This window comes from Dromiciops gliroides, chromosome 2 (assembly GCF_019393635.1).
Source record: "Dromiciops gliroides isolate mDroGli1 chromosome 2, mDroGli1.pri, whole genome shotgun sequence".
In the NCBI taxonomy this organism is placed as follows: Eukaryota; Metazoa; Chordata; class Mammalia; order Microbiotheria; family Microbiotheriidae; genus Dromiciops; species Dromiciops gliroides.
In genome coordinates this window covers 128,193,098-128,213,218 of record NC_057862.1, presented here as the reverse complement: position 1 = coordinate 128,213,218, position 20,121 = coordinate 128,193,098, and the positions used below count along the sequence as shown (strand labels likewise).

Sequence of the window (20,121 nt, the reverse complement as noted above, 5' to 3'; positions counted from 1 at the left end):
TTGCTCTATCTGTCCCTCCTTTACAGAATGAGGTTCTCTCCATATTTGGCTTTTCCTTTCATAACTTCCCTTACAGCAATGAGCTGGCTTGCAGCAAGAATCAATCTGAGGTGCCAGCCAGTGATGAGCCAACAGAGACTGGGAAAGGCACTAAACTTCAGGAATTCCAGTTTACAGAGGATCCCAAGTTCCATGCCCCATGATTTGAGAGGGGCATGGAATTAAAATTCTTAAGTCCTTTATGTAGTGATTGGCCCAACTGGATGCATGAATCAAACATCAGCTAAGAACTTTGATGTATTGTCCATACCACCTCCCCCATTGAGAGTAGGTAAAAGCAAGAAGCACTAAGCAAAATGAGGCTGGTCGTTTCCTAGAACTCCTTGGTCCAAAGCAACTTCTGTACCATCTGGAGACTGCTGAGGTATGGGAAAGTCTGTAAGGGGGTGCTCCCAAGTGAAAGGTGTTTTATTATATATTATTTTTTAAGATTACATATTATTTGCTTTTATTCATTCTAACCCAAGAATAAAAATATGAAGTTAAGCATGATTTATCTATTCACATGGGGAGTTGGATCCATCAAGGCAAAGTCACCTAAGACCTAAGGTAGGGGCCCAGAGCTGTTTTGCTGGGGATTTTGTTGTTGTTTGTTTTTGTTTTTTGTGGGGCAATGAGGGTTAAGTGACTTGCCCAGGGTCACACAGCTAGTAAGTGTCAAGTATCTGTGGCCGGATTTGAACTCAGGTTCTCCTGAATCCAGGGCTGGTGCTTTATCTACTGCACCATCTAGCTGCCCCTCTAGAGCTGTTTTGATTAGATAAATCTAAAATAATCTATTCCCCCTAGACTTCTCTCTGCTTCCCTGCAGAGAGAAGTAGAGCTGAGATATAGAAGGTCATCCATTCTATGAAAATCACAGAGAGCTTGCCATTTCCTCTGGATTGTTGCTCAGTTCAATGGATGCAGATAATCCTCAGGGTGAAAGTTGCATTCTTCAGGCCAGGTACTCCTTTGGTGAACAGAATCAGATGAGCAAGTATCAGTACTACTTGGTGGTTAAAAGACTGTTGCCCTTAGCTTTGGACTTGGTAGCCAACAGACTTGCTTCTGAGTCTCAGTTCTGTTACTCACCAGGTATGTAATGATGGGGTACCCTGACTTTCTGAGCCTCAGTTTTCTCATCTATGAAATGAGGAATATAATAACATACACTATCTACCTCAGAAGTTGTGAAGAGAACACTTTTGGAAAACCTGAAAATAGTATATGTATGTGAATTATTAGTATTGTTAGTTGTAGAAGTAATAATATATATTACAGATATCATATATTACATATTATAATCTGATGCTATATCATATATACAACTAATTATTGATTAATAATAATAACATTATTTTCATTTTCTCTGGTTAGCTATTCTTCATCCCACTCTCCAGTTTGTCTGTGTAACAAAGGATTGAAGTTGTTTATTCTCTCTTTTTGTTGTTGTTGTTTTGCAGGGTAAAGAGGGTTAAGTGACTTGCCCAGGGTCACACAGATAGTAAGTGTTAAGTATCTGAGGCCAGATTTGAACTCAGGTCCTCATGACTCCAGGGCTGGTGCTCTATCCACTGAGCTACCTAGCTGCCCCTGTTTATTCTCTCTTTTTTTTAAAAAAATTTTTTTGGAGGGGATGAGGCAATTGGGGTTAAGTGACTTGCCTATGGTCACACAGCTAGTAAGTGTTAAATGTCTGAGGCTGGATTTGAACTCAGGTACTCCTGAATCCAGGACCGGGGCTCTATCCACTGCACCACCTAGCTGCCCCTGCTTATTCTCTCTTGATGAAGGGTCTTAAAATTTTTGCTTTACAATCAGAAGTAGCTTCTAGAGAATTATAGAACTTCTGGATTTTGGTCATGTTAAGTAATTGATCAGATTCTGTTTTCTTTCATAAAGACTGAAAAAGCTCAAGTTGGGCATTTCAGATATAGATCAAGATTTATAAAATTTAAATATAATTTAGAATTTGTATTCTCTGTGGGATCAACATAGCTCCAGATAGCCTTTTGCCCATGGAAAGGACTTGGTAGTATTGTTTAGTATAAGTATCCTGTTAAGACAATAGATCCAAATGGGTAAAGGTGAGGCAATTATAGGTGGTTGACCCAAAATGTTCTTAAAATTATCAGCTTCCTGATTCTTAAATGAGAAATAAGGTATCTTATGGAAGGTGATTAAAAAGTAGAGGGAACTCTTCCTATCAGCCAACTACTTAAGTAAGGAAAATACTCAATGGAGAAGAGATCACACTTTTGGATAAAAACAAATCTGAAATTCTGGAGTAAAAACATTGATGAATTCCATAGGAAATAGGCCTTTCTCCTCCCACCCTCAACTCTTTTTCCAGTGCAAATGAGGCCTAGTTCCCAAGAGGCCCCACAGAACCACTTTTTCAGCAGCTTCAGCATCTTTAGGTATCAGGATGAAGACTGTTGAAATTGCATTTTCCTGGGATTTTCCTGCTGGAGAGAATAAATCACTTTACTTTGCAAAAATAAACAAACACAAATAACGCAGCAGGGCTGAAGGAGCCCCCATGGATCCAACCAATTCCATTAATCCAGTCCATAGAGAGTTAGGCAGAACTTACCACTTCAAAACTCTCTTTTCCCAAACTCTATTAGATTCTTGGGTTCACTCCAAGGTGAGATAAGAGCTCAGCTTTGGGGTAGGAGAAACTTTTAAAATGGTGTTTTTGGTCTTCTATCGGTCAGATCCCTGAATCGTGGCTCTCTTTTCTTTCCAAGAAAGAGCTTTGTAATAAATCATAAATTATATTCAATTGTAAAGTTTCATGAAAGGCTCAAAGTGAAGGTGGAGAGCTTGTTAGAATAATAAGCTAGTTACTGCATTCTGGGAAAAAGTGATAAACTACTGGAGGACAAAACATATTGTCTAATTCCATTTCTATATAGCACCTAGCAGAAAGAAACAAGCAGAGAGGGCTTACTGGAGGGTTTCTTCTACAGACAAAAATCACATTCTCCCTGTGTTCACTAGCTATCTTTCTCAAAGAAGGTTGTGCTATCCTCATGATGATCTAAAAGCTCCTAGAGTTTTCTCTATTTCCTCTAGAGCCTATATTTTCATCGCTGTCCTCCATTTGGAGTCAGAAAAGGCCTAACTTCTTAAATGCCGGCTGTTAAACAGTCAATACTGCTTTTCTTGGCAGCCAACTTTTTCCAAACAGCTCCCCCAGCTTTTGGTCTTTCCTATGATTTTCCCAGCTCTTTAGCTTGCAATTCCTTCATTTACTTGCATAACTTTTAAAAGTGTAACATGAAACAGAAAAAAGGAGTCGTGTGTTAGGTTGGCATTATCTTCATTACTATGGCCAGTATTCTGAACATCACAAATATAGCAGGTGATATACACACACACCACACACACATACACACACACACACACACACATACACACATACATCCTGAAATTCTCTGAGGATCACTGAAGACTGAGATTGTAGTGAGAAGACCGTAAGGAAGGAAAATAATACTTTTAATATAATTTTCACCAAACTTACAGTATGTATTTCACATCGTATATTTCTAAACTGCTCATCTGGAAAAAATAAGCTGCAAAAATACAGAATATCACACTCAAACTCGATTGAGCATGTGCTTTTTCTTCATTGAGTTGAACTGTGTGATTTTTTTACCCTCTTATTAAATCGCGCTTTGATTGATTTTGGAAGAGCTGTTGGAGCTCTCAGTCATCCACAGCCAGCTGAGAAAGCAGTTTCCTGATGCGCTTTAGCAACATTCCCATGAGAACCAAAGGATGGAGATGTGGAGGAGTGGAGTATGCAAGTGTGTATCACACTGGATCAGAGTTATCCTGGAGTGATTGTTGGCTTGAGGAAGTAAATGTGGAGAAATCTTGCCAAGATCTCCCAACTGGGAGTTATCTGTACAGCTCTTCATAGGCCTGTGCTTGGAGTTTAGATTAGGGCAAGAGGGACCTCATAGAGTGCACAGTGACTGGGCATACTAAATGGGAAACCCTTGGGTGTGTGATCACATTATTATTATTATGAATGAATGGAAAAGAATATATTAAGTGCTTACTCTGTGCCAAGCCCTGTGCTATGTACACATACAAAAGCAAAGTTAGTCTTTGCCCCTAAGGAGGTCACATTCTAATTAAGAAGATAGCATAAGTGCTTGTGTGCGTGTGTATGTGTAAATATGTATACATGGATCTATGTGCATACATGAATGGATATGTATACACACACGTCACTGTTACATATACATGCACATGCACGTACATATAAATATACATACATATGTGCATGCACACATGTGTGTATATATATATATATATATATATATATATATATATGATAATGGTGGAAAAGGAAGGGTGAAGGGTTCATTGGTTTTGAAAGTTACTAGAATGGTGATTGGAGACATAAAGGAGTAGTTTGTGAGAAAAAAATTGGTGTGGAGAATGGCAAAATGATCTCTGTAAGATGTGGGGAGGAGGAAGAGGAGGAGAAAGAGTTTTAACTTTTAATGAAGGAGTCTTTGATAGAAAACAAGATATAAATTTGCTCTCCTTCCTTCTCTCCCTCAGGACACTGGTACTTTGGGCTTCAAAGGGGTGAGTGAGGAGGGAAGGAAGAATGAGAAGAAGAGGGATAAGTCACTCTTGGTTCCTTTTTTTTTTCTCTCTGACTTATTAGCCAGAATGATGAGTCTCTGTCTGAGCTTGAGCATACTCCAATGGAGCTCTGACCTCTCTGATTCCCCTCAAGGGAGCTGGATCCTGAGCCCCAAAGGAGGAGTTGGGGCCTAAGTACCTCTCGGATGGCCAAAATCCTCTGGAAAAGAAAAAGGGAAACACACTTCTGAACATATTTATGTCCAGCAGAATGGGTTTATTCTATATGCCCCAGTTATTGCTGTAGAAATTAGCACATATTTGAGTCATAACCTTATGCTGTACCAATCACCTATGAAAAACTTTGAGTCATGGAATTAGCATCCTATGTTATAGATTATATATATATATATATATATATATATATACACACACACACACACATACATATATATATACACATATATGTATATGTGTGTATACATTTATACATACATACACACATTATATATAGATATCCCAGATGGAAGGTATGATAGACATCTATTATAAGATGTAGGTTAGTGACAGAAACACACACATACACACAAACACTCTTTTACTTCTTGAGGACCTCTTCTCTCTTCCAGAATCTTGGACCTAGTCTCTGTTTTCCTCAAGCCATACTACCTGGTGAGCAAAGCAGCCTCCTTGCTTGAAAAAAAAATTTAAGCCCTTATTCCAGTGTAAAAGAAGGTGCTGTGGTTTCTTTTAAACTGACACTAAGGACCCAACTGCAGTCTCATTGATTATTTATAAACTGCTCTTATCTCATTGACTATGGTATGCAACATTTATGTTTAATGCTAGCCATTGTATGGGGTCAGAAAGATGGCAACTCTTTTATTTTTCATTTTTGGACTTTGTCCCAGTGATAACAAAAGATGCCACTGAATGGGAGAAATGGTATTCTTTGTAGCTGAATTCTTGCCTGAGAAGGAAAAACATCTTAAGTTTTGGGTAAAGGGCAGAAACATTTTTCTCCCAGACTTTCCTGAAAGACCCAAGTTGTCTAATACCTTTGAATTGGTCTTGGGCTTAGGGGGAGGGAGGAGGAAATGGAAAGGATTGATATGGCTGGGTTCTTGAATGTAACACAATTGTTGTCAGGATGAACATGCCATAGAGTGATGAATTAGTTGGTTAACATATCAACTTTTTAGAATATACTGAGGGTACTAAAGTTTGGTAAGATTTGATTACATTTTTCCCAATGCTTATTAAATTTTTGACACCCTGCCCCCAACAAAATTTTACAAAAGGACCCTCTTTCCACCAGTCATCCTTAGAAACTTTCTTCTTACATATCCTGATTGGGGGCAGTGTCTCTTTTTGTGGACTTTTCATTCCTTATCTTAGATGATAATTGTCTCTCTGGGAAGACTTTCCTATAAGGGGTTGGGGAGATGAGATAATTGAAACTGAGGCTCAGAATTAGATCTTGCTAGAATGGAATTATGACTGGCAGGTCTCCTGCATTTCATAGAACCAGAAATGACACATTCATGCATTCAACTGCTTTCATTAAGAAGGGTTGAAACAGAACATGGTTCAGTTGGGTTTTTCTTCTACCGGAATTGCTCCACGTGGCCCAATTCCAATACAGCTTATGACACTAGGAATAAAAATAAAAGTGAATTGATTATGGCAAATTTACCTCCATGCAGATCTCTTTTTAGATTGTCAGGTAAGTATGAATTTCCTTCACTCAAATTCTATCGTGCTTCACTGAGACCCAGAGGTGATCCTGGGCTCTCAAAGCAAAGGTCCTACTAATAGAGTACAAACTCTGGAAGGGTTTATCAAGCTAGAAAGAACATGGTAGAGGGGGGAAATGCTCAATTTGGAGTCACTCCCTGGATGACTTGTGCTAAGTCCTTTGATCACTCTGAACCTCAGTGTTCTCATCTACAAAATGGTGGGGTGCTGGTGGTGATCAAATAGGTGGCTTCTAAAGCCCCTTGCAGCTCTATATCTGTATACCTATGACTTTGTGAATGGGGTCTAGAAATGAAGGATGTGTCTGGTATCTGAGCACTACCCTAGCTACATTTTAGAAAGGCACGCTCTCAGTGGGCTGCTTGGCTTGTTAGGATTTTTTTTTTTTTTTTACCCACAATGACTCATAGAGACCATCAGCTCAAGCATGGAGAGGTAGCAATCTGCAAAGATGGTAGAAATACTCACACTGATGAAATCATGGATATTTGAAATAATGAAGCATAGGTAGACTTGTGTTGGAGCCAGCTGTATTGGCTTGGAGGAGTGGATGGGTAAATTTCTAATGTGAACACTGCCATCTTGAAAACTGGCAAAAGTACTAGTCAGGGCTTAGATTATCCTTTTGTTGATGGCCTAGACTTAAGAAAATGATGGTGAAAATGTCAGTAATTCAGATGAAACTTAAAAGTGAAGCTGCATTTTTAGAGAGATATTTTTAAACAATTATCAACACACTATTGAGTATAAATCAGACTAGGATACTTGTGTGTGTGTGTGTGTGTGTGTGTGTGTGTGTAGACTCCAATAAACCAGCACTGTACTATAGCAAATATTCTAAACTGTACTACATTTGCTTCTAGCAAAAGATGAGCTAGGCATTTTTTCATTTCTTGCCAAATTGTGCAAAATCTGTGACTAAACTACTCTAACAACCTAGCAACATTTTCTTGACCTTAGAGTCATTATAAAACTGGGACTGTTCATCATATCAGGGCAATTTTGTTTCAACACTTGCAGTCTGAAAGCAGAAATCACTCTTATACCAATCGTATATCTAATCTATACCTTTAAAGCCTTCAGGTCAAAGCCAAGCTCTGTTATCAATACTTGTTCATATTGGGGAAAGGTGACAGCATTGGGCCCTTAACAAATAATCAAGGACAAAGAATAGTGTCCAGATAGTTTCTTAACATGACTCATAAACCATTCTGGTACCACATGAAAATACATATGGACAGAAAGGTCTAGTGGAAAGAATGCTGGACTTGGAGACAGGGGAGACTCTGGGTTCTAACCCTCTCTCTGTTGCTTACTAGTTATGTCACTATGTACAAATCACTTAATTTCCTTGAGCCTCAGTTTCCTCATCTGTAAAATGGGAATAATACCTGTGATGTTTAACTCACAGATTTGCTGTGTTTATCAATGGCCATGATATTTTCAAAACTGGTAAGCATATATCAATTTCTGTTTGTTTTGCTTTTTACTTTTTTTTTTTTTTGGTGAGGCAATTGGGGTTAAGTGACTTGCCCAGGGTCACACAGTTAGTAATTGTTAAGTGTCTGAGGCCAGATTTGAACTCAGGTCCTCCTGAATCCAGGGCCAGTGCTCCATCCACTGTGCCACCTAGCTGCCCCTTGTTTTTTTACTTTTGACTCAGTTTTGCTGAGATGAACACTTTTGCTGCTACCCCAATGGCTCAGAAGGCTAAGATCAGGGAAGTCACAGACAGTAATAATATCCAACTTCCCCGGACTGTCCCTGATGATTTACCTCAGTTGTGCTCTGTAAAGGGTCATCTTGTGGCATGTTGTTGCCCATAATGCTTTTGGTCAAGTACTTTTTTTTTCTTTGAGGTAGCCAACACAAATAATTCCAGCTATGGCAACAGCTATGATTGTCAATGCATAGAATTCATGTCTAGTAATGCAGACTCATTCCATGTTGGAAACCATGCAAATTTCTAGTGACAAGGATTGGTGGAAGGGGAAGAAAAGAAACTTTATTCATTTGTGTCTTCAGAGGCAAAATGTTTTTGGTCACAAACATTGTTCAGCCTTCAAAGGTCTCAGGTATATCTTTCAATACATACTCCTACACTATTCGAGGTCAACAGATTTGGTCTTCTCCCTTTCTTAGCCTCCTTTATCTTTCTCTTCACAAAAGATTTTTCATCATTCAAGAAGAGAGCAATAGAACTGTATAGTGATGATTCTCTTGCACTAGTTTTTGCCTTGGTTCAGGGAGGGAAAGTTAACATTCTTTTATTCCCCTTGGAGTCTCTTCTTGGTGAAAAAAATGACTTAACTGAAACTATACTAGGATCCATTATACGGTGACTCTTATATGGATCTGAATAAACTAAAAATTAAATTGCACATCACAACATGCTTATTTGGGATGAAGATGTTAATTCTTTCCTTAAACACCTACATTATCAAGTGTTCTATTTTATGGGACACCCTCTACACCTGTGGCTTCTTCAATACAGTTTTGCAGTATTAACTGGGTTCATTTACACTTGATTCCCAAGCAGTATCTCAGCCTGCTAGGCCAGGGTGAAGAGCCACTTGCTAAGAAGAATAAGTTGGCTGTGGTCTGTGACCAGATGGCACTGAACAATACGTATTCTATATGATTTCCCCCCTGACATATTGGTGGATGTGAGCAACAGGGTTCTTAAAGAAGATAATGGCTGAAGTGGGCAAAATATATTAAAATGTTTTTCAACACATTCCACCAAATGGAGATTCATTTGAGTTGATACTTCCTTTTGAGGAGTAAGCTTCATTTCAGAGACTTTCTGGTTACTCACAATGGAGTACCAATTATTTCAATAAAATAAAAAGCAGCTAGATGGTGCATAAGTGGCACCATAGATAGAGTACGAGGTTTAGAGTCTGGAATTTCTGAGTTCAAATCCTGCTTCAGATACTTGCTAGCCATGTGATCATAAGGAATTCATTTAACCTCTTTCACCATGAACAAAATGAGGGTGTTGGGCTTTCTAGCTCTAAGTCAGGGGTTCTTAAGCTAGGGTTCATGCCACCTCCAAGGGGGTCTATGGATTGATTTTCAGGGGTTCCATGAATTTGGATGGAAATATACATATGTGTGTTTTGTTGTTGTTCAGTCATGTCCAACTCTTTATGACCCCGTTTTTTTTTTGGGGGGTGTTTCTTGGCAGAGATACTGGAGTGATTTGCCATTTCTTTCTCCAGCTCATTTTACAGGTGAGGAAACTGGGCAAACAGGATTAAGTGAGTTACCCAGCTAGAAAGTGTCTGAAGCCAGATTTGAATTCATGAAGATGAGTCTTCCTGATTCCAAGAACAGTATTCCATCCACTGAGCCACCTAACTGCCCACATATATGTGTGTGTGTGTGTGTGTGTGTGTGTGTGTGTGTGTGTGTATGTTTTGGTTTCCTTTGTAACTTTGTTATATTATTCCATACATTTGAGAACTTTAGTTTGAAGCGTGGACCATACTCTTCACCAGACTGCCTAAGGGGTCTATGGTACAAAAAAGATTAAGAATTCTGGTCTAAATTTATGATCCTGTGTTATTGAGCTGCCTCAGTAATTTTGGGGTGTTCTTGGGGATTAAGAGTAGGAGAAAAGAAGGAAATGAAGTGAGGACACTTGAAGAAGTCTATGTGCCCTGTAAACTAGAATTTTCTCCCCTTGGGGATCCCTCGTTCTCATAACAAGTTAAATCAACAAGCATTTACAAAGCACATACCATGTGCCAGATACTGTGCTAAGTGATGAGAATACAAAGAAAGGCAAAAAAAAAAAACTCAAAATAAGAATAAAACAAGAATAAAACAAAACAATAAAAAAACACAAGCTCTCGCCCCCCCCCCAAAAAAAAAACCCAAAACAAAACCCACAAACCAGTCCCTGCCCTCAAGGAGTTCAGTCTAATCTTTGTCTTCACCTTTATTATGGTAAATGTCTCTGGAATCTCTTCTCATATGCTGAGGCCTGTACTAAGAGTTCTTAGTCTATGTTTTAAAATTAATTCTCTTGGCCAAGCTATATACAATAGCTCTCTCTCCTCAATACTTGACACTTTCTGAGTGTTCAAATTGCTTCAAACATAAGGTGAACAGCCCCAGGTTGAGAAAAGTGACCTGTGAAAGGAAACAAAGGCCAAGCTGGACAATGGAAGTATTTCTGAGGCAACACTCTTCAGCCTCCTTATTCTTTTCAGACAAGTGGATTTCTGAGTGCATTGAAGATAGGATGAAATCAGAGTTAGAACAAGGCAGAGGGCATTCTCCTTCATTGTTAAAAGTCGCCACTCATTCAGCTGAGCTAAAGGAAAGTAAGACTTGGTTTCCTGGAAGAAAAGACAGAACCTGACCTGTGGTGCCCATTGTCTCTAGTTTAACTATAGAAGAGTAGTTGTCATTTACTCCTCAAGGTAGCTGTTATTGCTTAATATTCCTGAGGTATTCTCTGAGGGCTCCATTCACAAAGCAATGGCCCGCTTGTGGATTGAATACAGGATACTATATCTACAATGGTGAAATAAAGGAAACTGTAATCTGATGGAAACAGCAAAAAGCGACATGGAGAGTTGTCTGGAAAGCCTGTATTAAAAGGAGCAATACCATCCTCCCCACAAAAAGCTCTTCATGGGAACTCTGTGAGGTATTTAAGTGAAGATTCTTTCATTTTAAGAGTTCCCCTAATTCTGATGTGTCTGATAGCTATACAGCATCCTCCATTGTGGGAAATATTACCAACTACAGAAAAATCTATGTCCTGGACAAACTCTACAGTTATCTATTGTTTTTATTATAGAGCTTTTGTGTGTGTGTGTGTGTGTGTGTGTGTGTGTGAGAGAGAGAGAGAGAGAGAGAGAGAGAGAGAGAGAGAGAGAGAGAGAAGGTCCATTGTGGGTTGAGGACTATGCTTATTAGATTGGTTCAGTCTAACTGACCTAGGACTCAAAAAAGAAATATTTGCAAAATGATGTGTCATTATAAGTCTCAGGGGAAAAAAAAAAGAGGAAGGGCAGGAGGAAGAGGAAGAAAAGGAAAGAGAAGCCGGGTGATTTGAAGATAGAGTATCATGAGGCCTTAATACAGTATAAAAAGCCTCTTGGTCTATATAGTGCTTTAAAATTTATAGTCATATAATATGTATATATCCATCCATACATACATATCCATACACATACATATTTAGTCTCCCTTCATTATTTTGTTTATTAAGCCCTATTAAAAAAATCCTTGGGGAGAGAGGTTAGGGAATTTTGGGAGGGAAGGTGTGTTTCCCTTTGTCATTAACTCTTTTCTGAGTTTTCTTCAAGCCCTTTAGAGTGGCAGGCTCCTCAGAATGCAATGCCACCTTACTTTTTTGAAATGGTGAAGAAAGCAATAAGGCTTTGGGTTCTCACTGATTCTGGGGAGCTATAGGTGAAGGAATCCTTTCTCTAGGGAGAAAAAAATTCTAAGATATGATTTCCCCCCAATATTTTCTGAATGATTTCTAAAAGGGCATACCTTTCCGGGTGATAGTACATTAGGACAATGGTTAAAAGCCTTTGGTCTTTATGTAGCATTAAAAGCCTATTAAAATCCCAATAGGGAAAGGCTGGATTATCTACCCCCAGACATGTTATAGTTGGGTGACTTAACTTGTCAAACAGCAGATGAGGTTCTAAGAAAAGAAGACAAAGAACTTTGAGCACTCCATTTTTAAGAGGATGTCTGTCTCCATGTTTTTCCCCTCCATTGTAATGGCTGTAAAGCCCATTGCAAATCAGACTAGAAGCATCCTTTCCCCCCCACACAAACATCAACATCACTTACAAACAAATAAAGAGTTGGCTATGGTCATGAAATGTGGCAGTGTTCCCCCTAAGTGCAAAAAAGAAAGCCAGAAAAGGGCTGGCTTTTCCCTTCACTAAGCATCAGAATTTAATTTTCGAAAGGCGACATTTCTGAAGCCTTCTTTGTAAAATGGAGTTTTTGATTGTCCATTCTGTAACTGATAAAGTACAGTCCTTGTGCTTTCTGTTTGTCTAGTACTATTCTAGCGTCAGTATTCTCATGCATTTGAGAATCTTTAGAAAAAATCCAAACAGCAAATGATTTTTACATGTTTTGAAAAAGAAAGAAATGACATCTAAAAAGACTAATTACCTTTGACCTTGATGATTTTGCCAAAGTAAGGGACAATGAACAGGTCAGTCAGTGTATCTACCAACAATATATTTTCAAAATGAAAAGATAAAACAAAACAACCTGTATAGAAAAATATCAGAACTAATGATCATATGTGTTTTTAGAACAATTGTAGCATTATCACCCCTATCAATCATGTAATTGATGGATAAGTCTGTATATTTTAATCAATGAAGCTATACCAAAATTAAATAGATTCAAGAACTTTTTTCAAAAAGCATCGTCTCCCCGGCAACTGAGCACAATCCTATCTACACAATCCTCTTTCTTTTTTGCTCCTCTTTGCTCGATGATTTTCTATGGTTCTGTACTCAGAATCAAATCTCTTCATTTACTGTGGTTGTTGAGTATTTGGCACAGTGTACTTTTCCTTTAGGATTTTATTTTCCTTGCTGTTTAACCCCGAGTGTGAACTATGAATGCATGAGTGAGGTAAAATAATCCCTTGGGCCAAGTTCATAGAAATGCCACATTTGAAACCAGGTCATCAAACAAGTATGAAGAGCAGATTAATAGGCCCACTTGCTGTGGAAGAGTGAGTGAGTGAGTGTGTGTGTGTGTGTGTGTGTGTGTGTGTGTGTGCCCGTGTGTGTCTTTGTATGCACATGTGGGCATGCCCAGTGTCTCTCTCCCACAGACTTGCCCACCAAAGCTTAGTCTTCTGACAGCAAGAGGTTTTTCAAGGAATTCTTATTCCAAACAATGAGAAGTTCCCTCTTTAACTGTTTGAAGTTCAGTCACTTTCAAAATACAAGGACAAAGGCCTCTTAAATTGGAGACTGACCTTGAACACATGGTTGACATTTTAATCCATTGGAAAGGGGGTAGCTTGCAGTATTTTGTGGGAAGATTCATTAAACTGGGGCACCCCTGGTTCTTCAACAGCTTGTGCTCCTGAATAATAGCCCAAGATGTATTTTTCATTTCCCATTTCCTTTCATTAAAAAATATTACATACACATGTGTATGCAGATACCCACAAACACCACCTGAGTGAGCTTCTACAGACTACAAATAATACTTTTAAAATGTAGTTGTGAATATAAAGGGGGCTTCTTCATGACAGTGAGTGTGGAGATTAAAGAGAAAAGGCAAGTTTGCATTTCATTCCCTTCTCCCCTGTTGGACCAATTATGGTTCTTTTTAAAGAGAGACTGCATCTATTCTCTCTGAAGATTTTTTTTTTTGGTAACATGTATTTTCTTACTGGCTTTGTAGTAAATCAGGATGAAGATAAAAGGATAAAAATTACAATAGATTAATTGCATCCCTTGAATCACATTATATTTTTGGTGCATTAAAAAGAAAAAAAAAGTAAAGCGACCAGACCAGCATATAATAAAGTCCTCTTATAGAATTCTGTTAGTGACTGAAAGGTTAACATAGCTTTTGGAAATAGTTAAAAATAGTATTAGAGATTATACATACAACTGTTTGAAATCCATACCCATTTAAAAATGGCAAAATGTTTGGCAAATGTAAGCAAATGACTTGAACTCAATTTGGGTCTCCGTGGCTCTGAACTCAGCCAGTCATAGCCACAGATAAGGCCCAGCACATCCTGAGGTCTGTGAGGCTTGGGAGGAGGTGGAGACTTCTCACCTGTCAGATGTGCTGATGGGGGAAGGATGAGTCCTACATCCCCCAGCATGCACACTCCACTCTCCCCTCACTTTCTCAGTTTTCTAACTTTTGAACATAAAAATACGGCTGGTGAGGGATGTCACTTATTGACTCCAGCACGGATCACCCAATAACATCGCTGAGAGAACTCTGGGGCCTGGAACAACATGCAGACTGGGTGAGTTGTCTACACAGTGACCCATATTGCAAAGGTTAGAGGGGAGTAGCTCTCCCACCCCCCTCTTCTCTTGCTCCCTCCCTGCCCCATATTGAAGGAGGAGGTGGCATAGAGTGTCACTAGTGCTTATCCTGGAAATGTTGTCAACTTTTTTTTTTTTTAATAAGATGATAGGCTTTTATGTCCAAAAAAAAAATGTCCATTTGCTCCTCTGGCCACCATCATTCCCTGTTGCTTGGAGCTGATGGCATTTCTAGAGACCGCATTTGAACCTTCAAAGGGTTGCCACCAAGGCCCGGTGGCTTTTCCTACCTTGCTCCCGAAGAATGTCAAGTGCATGATCCTGTCTGGCTATGATTTTGAGAAAAAGACAAAAATGGTGGTTGTTGTAGTTGTTGTGTGTGTATGTTTCCATTTTTTTAAAACTTTATTTTATTTTTATTTTATTTTTTTAAGAAAAAGGACCCTTTGATTACTAATATAGCTTGTCCTTCCTTAGTCACTATAAAACAGATTCCATGTTTTCACACCACTCGTGATCTTCCAGGTTATAGATAAATTTTGTCCTATGTGACTGGTTTGGGGCCACAGGGTCCCTCCCTAGATTGTCTAGGGTCAGAGTAGAGGCAAAGAACTCACTCGTGCTGAGCCCACCCTCGTGGTTTGTGATGTATCGTTTATAGTTTTTCCTCAGACACTGCCACGTTGTGGTGTAAAGGATGAACGCGAAAGACTTGAGGGCAATCGCGATGCTGACGTACAGGTATCTGTACACCACGTTGTCATAGAGGGCACAGGCACCCTGCTCGCCACAGAACGTGCTCCAGAACAGGCAGGTCGAGTCAATGCCTGCCCCAAAGATCAAGGGAGGAGGGATGAAGCCTGGAAGAGGGAAAAAGACACTTAGTACTTGGCTCTGTCGGTTTGCTCTTCACTGCCCACTTTTCCAGGGAGCTTTCAAGAGGGCACTGCTGATCTACCTACTTTTGGGTTAATGAAGGGGAAAGTTTTCTTTTATTTTCACCGGTCAGCATTAAATCTAGGGACTCAAGGTGGGGCAGGAAAGGTGCTTTCTTACCAATTTTAATTAGGTCAGCAGAACTCCCCAGGGTCCTGCAGTCAAGATGCTGTCAGTACTTCCCCTTAGCACTCCCTTTTCAGAGGCTTGTTACCACAATCAAGGAGCCTGAAAAAGTAGTTCTATTGGAAAGCCTCGTTAAACCTCTGAAACAATGTGATTCAATAAATGTACAAGTCTGAAATCCTGCCTAACCTGCTTTGCCTTTGCTGCTGCAAGGCTGGGTTATTTTCAGACATAAAAATCTTAAATTCATGGCATTGTCTCCATTCGAACAGTCTTAAGACTTTCTACCACCTTCCAGGATAACAACTACTTTGATGGCCGCTGAAATGTACCTAGCTCAGAGGAGGGCCATGACAACTATTTACCACATACACAATGATTCTCCAGTGTCTTCTAGGCAAAGGAACAGAAATCCAGAACGGATTTAAATTAGGGATGGTGCAGAGGGTAGGTGATATTGTTAACTGAGTCTATTCCTCCGGAGAACCAGGAGGAGTTAAATCCTTCCAGGGGCCTATTTAGACTACATGATTTTCCTCCTGTTGCCTGCCCTGTGGTCAGTTCATTGCTTATGAGCATTGGGCAATGGGGACGTGGAGCTGAGTTATTAGAATGTATCAAAGCATAAGTAATCAACTGCCAAGAAGTTTGTTTCAGGAAGATGTTGAAAGTATAGGCTTCTCTAGCATTATACATTTGTCCCTAAAGAAATTTTATGTAAATCCAAGTCCAGTTATCAGAAATGTATTTTAAATACATCACTGATGTACACTACATTAGGAATCCTGCATTGAATCCAGGCCTTGCAGATTCCTCATTCTTTCCTTCTTTGATCTGATCTCTGTCAAAGAGGTGGGCCTTCTCCTTGGTAAGGCTAATCCTTCCATTGGTGCTCTTAATCCTATCCTCTCTCATCTCCTCTGGAAGTTGATATCAATCATTCCCTCTCTCATTTTTAACTTCTCTTTACCCACCCATTCCTTCCCAATCCACATACAAATGTATCAATCAATCATTGATTGATTAATTAGTTCTCCCTGATCAACTGCTTAGTAATCAACAAGCATTTATTAAGCACACACTATGTCCCAAACACTGTTCTAGTTTGGATACAAATAAAAAGAATCAATACCTAGTATCAAGGAACTCATTTTCACTCAACACTGCCATCCCCTCCAGGACATGCCCCGTCCTTCTTAATCTCCCTTTTACAGATACATTCCTAGAAAGGATCACCTGTACTCTTTGTATCCACTTCCATACCTCTTACTCACTCTTCAACCTGTCTTCCAAACAGATCACCCAACCTAAACTGTATTATCTAACTTATAAATGTAATGACTTTGTCTTGGTCTTCCTTCTATTTGACTACTCTGTGCTTTATACACTGTCTGATCACTTTACTTTTCCTTCTCCCAACCTGATTACTCTTCCCCTCCTTGGTTTCATAAACACTACTTTTTCTTGGCTTTCCTTTTACTTTTCTGACCATTCTATTGCTTTTCAACTTCACTTATGAGATCCTTCTCTTTTTCCTCCCTACAAAAGCGTAAGCATCTGACAAGGCTCAGTCCTGGGGCCTCTTCCCATCCCTTTCTATATTTTGGTTTCTTGGTGATATCATCAACACCCTGAGTTCAGTGATTATCCCTATGCACTCCAAAATCTATGTATTCATCCTTAATCCATTCCTATGCATGTCTTCTCAATTACAGTTTTACATTACCACCTGCCTGATGTTGGATGGTTCTTTCTGGATAGCTCATCAAATCTCAGGCTCAATATATCTGAAATCAATCTCATTTTCCACCCTGCCCCCTCCTTTAAAGTATCCTATATTCTGTTGAAGGGAATGTCATCTTTAAAGTCAGTCAGTTTCACAGTCTCATAGCCATATTTGTCTTCCCTTTCCCTCAACTCTCATATTTAATCAGTTGCCAAGTCTTGTTGACCCTAATTCATAATATCTCCAGCATGTTTCCTTCTCTCCATTCATATGGCCTCTACCCTAATCCAGATCTTAATTGCTTTTCTCCTAATTACCAAAATAGCTCCTTAAATGTTGTCCCTGCTTCCAGTCTCTCCCCTGTCCAATCCATCCTCCACACAGTTTCCAAATTGATATTCCTAAAACATAGATCTGACCATGTTGGTCCTTTCCTCAAACATCTTTAATGGCTCTTCTGTTGACTCTAGAATAAACGATAAATGTCTCAGCCTGGCATTTCAAATTCTAATAGAAAATCTAGTTTTCACATACTTTGTATTTCATGTTTTCCATTCCAGTTAAACTGGCTTGCTAGCTCTTCTTCACACATGACATTCCATCTACCACTTTGCACAATGGTCTTCCAAGTCTCGAATACACTCCTTCATAAAATCCACATTTTCCTTCAAAGCACAGCTCTGGTGCCACCTTTTACATATGTCCTTTCCTCATCCTCTCAGCTGTAAGCATTTTTCTCCCTCTTTAATTTACCCATAGTTATTTCGTTTTGCATTAACTTGCTTGTGCCCAGGTTGCATGCCGCTTGAAGAATGGAAGCTCTTCAAGGTCTGGGACTCTTTATTTTTGTTTTTGTATCCTCAACAGCTAACACAATGCCTTCCATGTAGTAGCAGTTTAATAAATATCTATTGAATTGCGTTTGAATTGATTGGAGGTGGAGGTGGTGATGCTAGGGAGCCCTGAGGTAGAGGAGAAGCCAGGTGATAGAAGATAGGCAAACTGTGATGAGCTGCATTTCTGTTTCTGATCCTACCTCCAGTGCCCTGGCTATGCCTTCTGTTACCTTGGGGAAGGAGCAAGAGAGTGGAAGAGGGATATAACATGTCCTTTGAGAGCCTTGGGTAGTGGGCACAGAATCACTCCACTAGAGCTTATTATAACTGCTCTTTTATTTCCTTTTTCTGCCTTCCCCATAACTCCTGTGGGGTCACTTGAGATTCCCCCCTCTAAGCAGCTGCTGGGAGGCTTCTGTAACAAGTAGACATTAAATATCATTCTATCACAGCGACTCTCTTACCGGAGATGAATACATTGGGGGGAAATGCTACAAGGGCACACTCCAGTTACATGTTATTACAGTGAATATTAAAAGGATTAAATTTTGCCTCTTATTACAGCAGAGTCTAAATTGCTGCTATATGTATTTTGCTGCAGAAATTGCAGCCCTGTTTAAGGAAATTGTCTCTGTTTTCCTGAAAATCCATTAACTTAGACTACACCAGGTTTCCTACCTTGGCTATTTAATGCACTCCACTGGTTGAAAGGGCTATGCCTATTTATGTTCTTAAGCCTAAACTTTCAGCTGAACTGAAAGGCTTTTGTAAGAAAAATAAATTCAAAATCATTTACAGAATAGATATGGAGTCTGAAAATTACATTGACATTTACATTTGAAAAGACACCCATTCCTCTCCTGTTCACCTGCCAAGCTTACAGGATTCTGCATTCATGCTGTCAGGACTACTGATGTAACCAGCACATGTTATAGATTGGGGACGCCTGAACGCATACTCTTCTTAAGTAATTAGTGAAGATTCCTGTTCTTCGAGCATCAAGGAAGATACTTAGCATTGTACAATGTACAATTAAGATTTTTTTTCATTTCAAGAAGGATTTATTGAACATCTAACATATGACCTGTCTTTACTATACATCACATATGCAGTGTGAAAATAGTCCTCATTTTTAATTGCCAAGCTACAATCTCTCTGTAGTCATCTCTGATTATAGACAGCTAAGACTTGGAGTTAATGAGGTTGGAGATTAAATCTAATATAGACTAGTTAGTATTTGTTTTCTCTATTCCATTCTATTACAGACTATATTCTGAAATCTAGCCAGACACACCTCACAAAGCCATAGCACCGGTCTCAAGGAAACTTTGCAAGAGAGTGGCAATTAGTTAAAACCTGTTGCTAGTGCAGGTTCATCAGCAGTGAGAGAGTTCTAGGATATGTTCCTAAGTAGCTCTATAACCTTGATAGAGTAATTTCACCTCTCTGGACCTCTTCCTCATCTGTTAAATGAATAATTAGATTAGATAGTTTTCTGGCTTGAACATACTATGCTTCTAGGGCTATTTATAACGGGAAACGATGGCATAAAAAAAAGCACCAAAAAGCTCATTCCCAGATAACATGGATGCAAAGTCATCCACAATAGAGAATCAAGAGACTTGATTCAAACATAATATTTCCCCAGAGTAGCTTTGACCAAAGTAATCGTGACCGAGTGTCTTTTTGCTCCCAGGCAGAGAGCAATGATTCTTGCTGATGAAATAAGCTCATGCCTTACATGTGTACAATGTTTTATGGTTTTCAGAGCACATTATCTCATCTGATCCTCACAACAGCACTCTAAGGTGGACAGAGCCAGTACCATTTTCTTCATTTTACAGATGAGAAAAGGAAGGCTCAGAGAAGATGAAGTGATTATGTGCCCGATGCCACATGATTAACAGGTGGTTTAGTTGAGAAATGGACCCAGCTTTTTTTGATTACTTAATCAATTACTTCCTGTTTTGGCACGGTGAAGTAATGTTTTAAGAAATGATATATCCTCCTATTTATTCTTTTTTGCCCTGTGGAGGTTACCCTGTAGGGCCATAAAAAT

At 39.3% G+C, this 20,121-nt stretch overlaps 1 protein-coding gene across 3 annotated transcripts in view; it reads right to left on the bottom strand.

The window, feature by feature from the left end:
• Positions 1-3,528: 3,528 nt before the first annotated feature.
• SLCO3A1 (solute carrier organic anion transporter family member 3A1) overlaps positions 3,529-20,121 on the bottom strand; it is a 386,759-nt gene continuing 370,166 nt past the window's right edge. The window contains exons 10-11 of one of the 3 annotated variants that reach the window (XM_043986124.1): positions 15,056-15,298; positions 3,529-4,873 (exon numbers count right to left, since the gene is read on the bottom strand). In XM_043986124.1, coding sequence (XP_043842059.1) covers positions 4,845-4,873; positions 15,056-15,298 — 272 coding nt within the window. In that variant the 3' untranslated portion in view covers positions 3,529-4,844. Of the gene's footprint in view, positions 4,874-9,762; positions 15,299-20,121 lie in introns of those variants that run through there. The other 2 variants (XM_043986123.1, XM_043986122.1) reach the window with 2 other exon arrangements.